Source organism: Trypanosoma conorhini (assembly GCF_003719485.1).
Source record: "Trypanosoma conorhini strain 025E chromosome Unknown Tco_14.4_contig_01491, whole genome shotgun sequence".
NCBI lineage: Eukaryota > Euglenozoa > Kinetoplastea > Trypanosomatida > Trypanosomatidae > Trypanosoma > Trypanosoma conorhini.
The window spans coordinates 1-2,209 of record NW_021705589.1 but is presented as its reverse complement, the minus strand read 5'-3'; the positions used below and the strand labels follow the sequence as shown (position 1 = coordinate 2,209).

Here is a 2,209-nt window from a genome sequence, read left to right as displayed (position 1 = left end):
TACTCGTCCTTCCACTGGCCGTCGGCCACGGTGCCAGCAAAAAGCCGACCAGCCCGGCTGCGGGCATCGGAACGCCGCAGTCGCCTTCCGCTGCCGCCGATTTCACCGGTTGGGTGCATGCCATCGGGAGGTTACTGTCGGTCTCCCTCCAGGCCCGTACCACCGACTTCACCCGCTCCGCCATGTCCGTCAGGCGGGCAAGGTAGAGGCCGTCAAACACCCCCACGGCGCCCCCCGCCACAGAATACAGCTCCTGCAGGGAGATCAGTTCCTTCCCGCCCGTGTGCAACAGGGCACTGCCGGTGGCGTGCTTGCTTGCGTCCGACACCGGCCCAACATCGACAACGTGGGCGGTTTGTTTGTTTGTTTTCAGTGTGCGTTTACCCTGCACGTGCTCTACCATCAGTACCCCCCACCTCCGTTCTTGCTCTAGGGTAGGCGCGCGCGGGGACGCCAAACATACTTCCCGATCGTTTCTTCCCGGATGCTCGGATGCTCGGGATAGGTACCGCCGAAGGACTCTTATTGGTTTCTGCGGACGACAGAGGTGGGGCTTCTGTTTCCAGCTGTGATGACGCGGTTTTTGAAGGAGAGCGAGAGGGGAGAGTTGTAAAATAAGAAAACAATAACCTAGAAGAGGGGGGTAATGTAGGGCCGTACCGCAGCTCACTCTGGGTGGCGGATGCATCCACCCCGCGAGAGATCGGCACGGAGTTCTTCAACGGGCACGGTAATTGGAAGAGTCGGCAGAGGAATACTGCCAGCTTGTCACTGCTGAGCTGTTTCTCTCTTGATAACTCCTCGAGGCCGCAGCTAATCCGTAGCTCTCTCAAAGCGGGGCACTCCAATAAGTGGACCGACGATTCCTCACAAGCATACTTCAGCACATTGCGGCGCGACTCCTGTTCTGAAGACCCATGGGCTGCCTTAATATGCCTGCTGAGTCCGCCTCGTTATGTGCTCTTCAGGGGGCAGTGTGGGCATTGAAACTCCCGGTCACCCATATCATGGAAAAGGAGGGACCCGTCCTCAAGACGTATCTGCGCTACTTTGCTGTCCTTATGGTGACGTCGAGTGTGGCGAACTAGAGACCCCAGCCGCATGTACGTGACGCCACAGCGCGCACAGACCAAGGAGGAATTTCCTTGCTTGTGGTGCCCTCGTAGCCACGCATCATCTGTATAGCCTGCCTCGTGTGTAGAATCTAATCCTCTAGACGCATCCATCCGCTTCTGCACAAGTGCAGTCTTGCCCTCATCATCATCGTCAGAGTCTCTGGCACGTTTGGCACGCTGGAGAGGGATCGCAATCACATCGCTTTGGTGACCCGGATGTTTCTCTCTCAGGTGTCGGCTGAACCAGTGACTCACTACTCGCTGGCCACAGAGAGGACACTCACAGTGTGTTTTGCCGAAGGTGCCCGGCTGTGACGGTGTGTACGTTACTGCGACAATTTTACACTTATGAGTGGCAAACCCCGACTTGCTTTTGAGGGTGCGTTTGCACGTGGTGCAGAATAATGGATTCCGGGATGCAGCAGGGAGCGCAGTAGGCTCAGGGGATCCTGCTGTATCCTCCTCCGGCTCACGTTTAATGCTACTGACAGGATCCGTATTGGCCCCCGCAGTATAGTCTGGGTGGGTCATTTGGAGATGCCGATGCATCCGGATCCGGGGATATTCGTTACCACAGATGGGGCATGGAGATTGCTCAGTTGACGATGCGACTACTCCTGCCTCGCTCTCTCCTTCCTCTGCTGGACTTGCACGAGACGGCGTGCACTTGTGCCGCGTCACCCACGCTTTGCACCCAAATGTACGATTACACTTTGGGCAGTGGAGCGGATTCTGAGAGACGGTGGGCGGAGCGGGAGGGACTTGTTCCCGAACTACGGTGGCGTCCGTAAAGGTTCTGTTCGGGTGACACCTTGTCATATGCCGATGCAGAAACCCCTTCAGAATGAACTTTTTGGGACATCCCGGACACCGCAGTTGATGCTGCTTTGGGTCGACCTCGTCTCTCCGCCGTTTGGCGTCTTTCGCCGCCTCCACTGGCAGCTGGGGCTGATGGCTCTGCAAGTGGCCCACCAGAAGGAAGCGCGAGTCAAATTCTGCATTGCATATATGGCAGCGGAAGCCATCTTGATACGTAAAGGGAGCCTTATGTGCCTTTTTAAGAAGTCTTGTCGCTTCCTCTCGGGTCCACTTAT

The 2,209-nt window shown here is 56.9% G+C and overlaps 2 protein-coding genes across 2 annotated transcripts; both read right to left on the bottom strand.

Annotated features, from left to right (window-relative positions):
* Positions 1-403, bottom strand: Tco025E_10139 (trans-sialidase; the record flags this gene model as incomplete). Its single annotated transcript, XM_029376927.1, has 1 exon — positions 1-403. A coding segment is annotated over one exon (403 nt), but the record flags the coding sequence as incomplete, so codon positions are not given.
* Positions 404-953: 550 nt separating this feature from the next.
* Positions 954-2,209, bottom strand: Tco025E_10138 (Tvingi protein; the record flags this gene model as incomplete). Its single annotated transcript, XM_029376926.1, has 1 exon — positions 954-2,209. A coding segment is annotated over one exon (1,256 nt), but the record flags the coding sequence as incomplete, so codon positions are not given.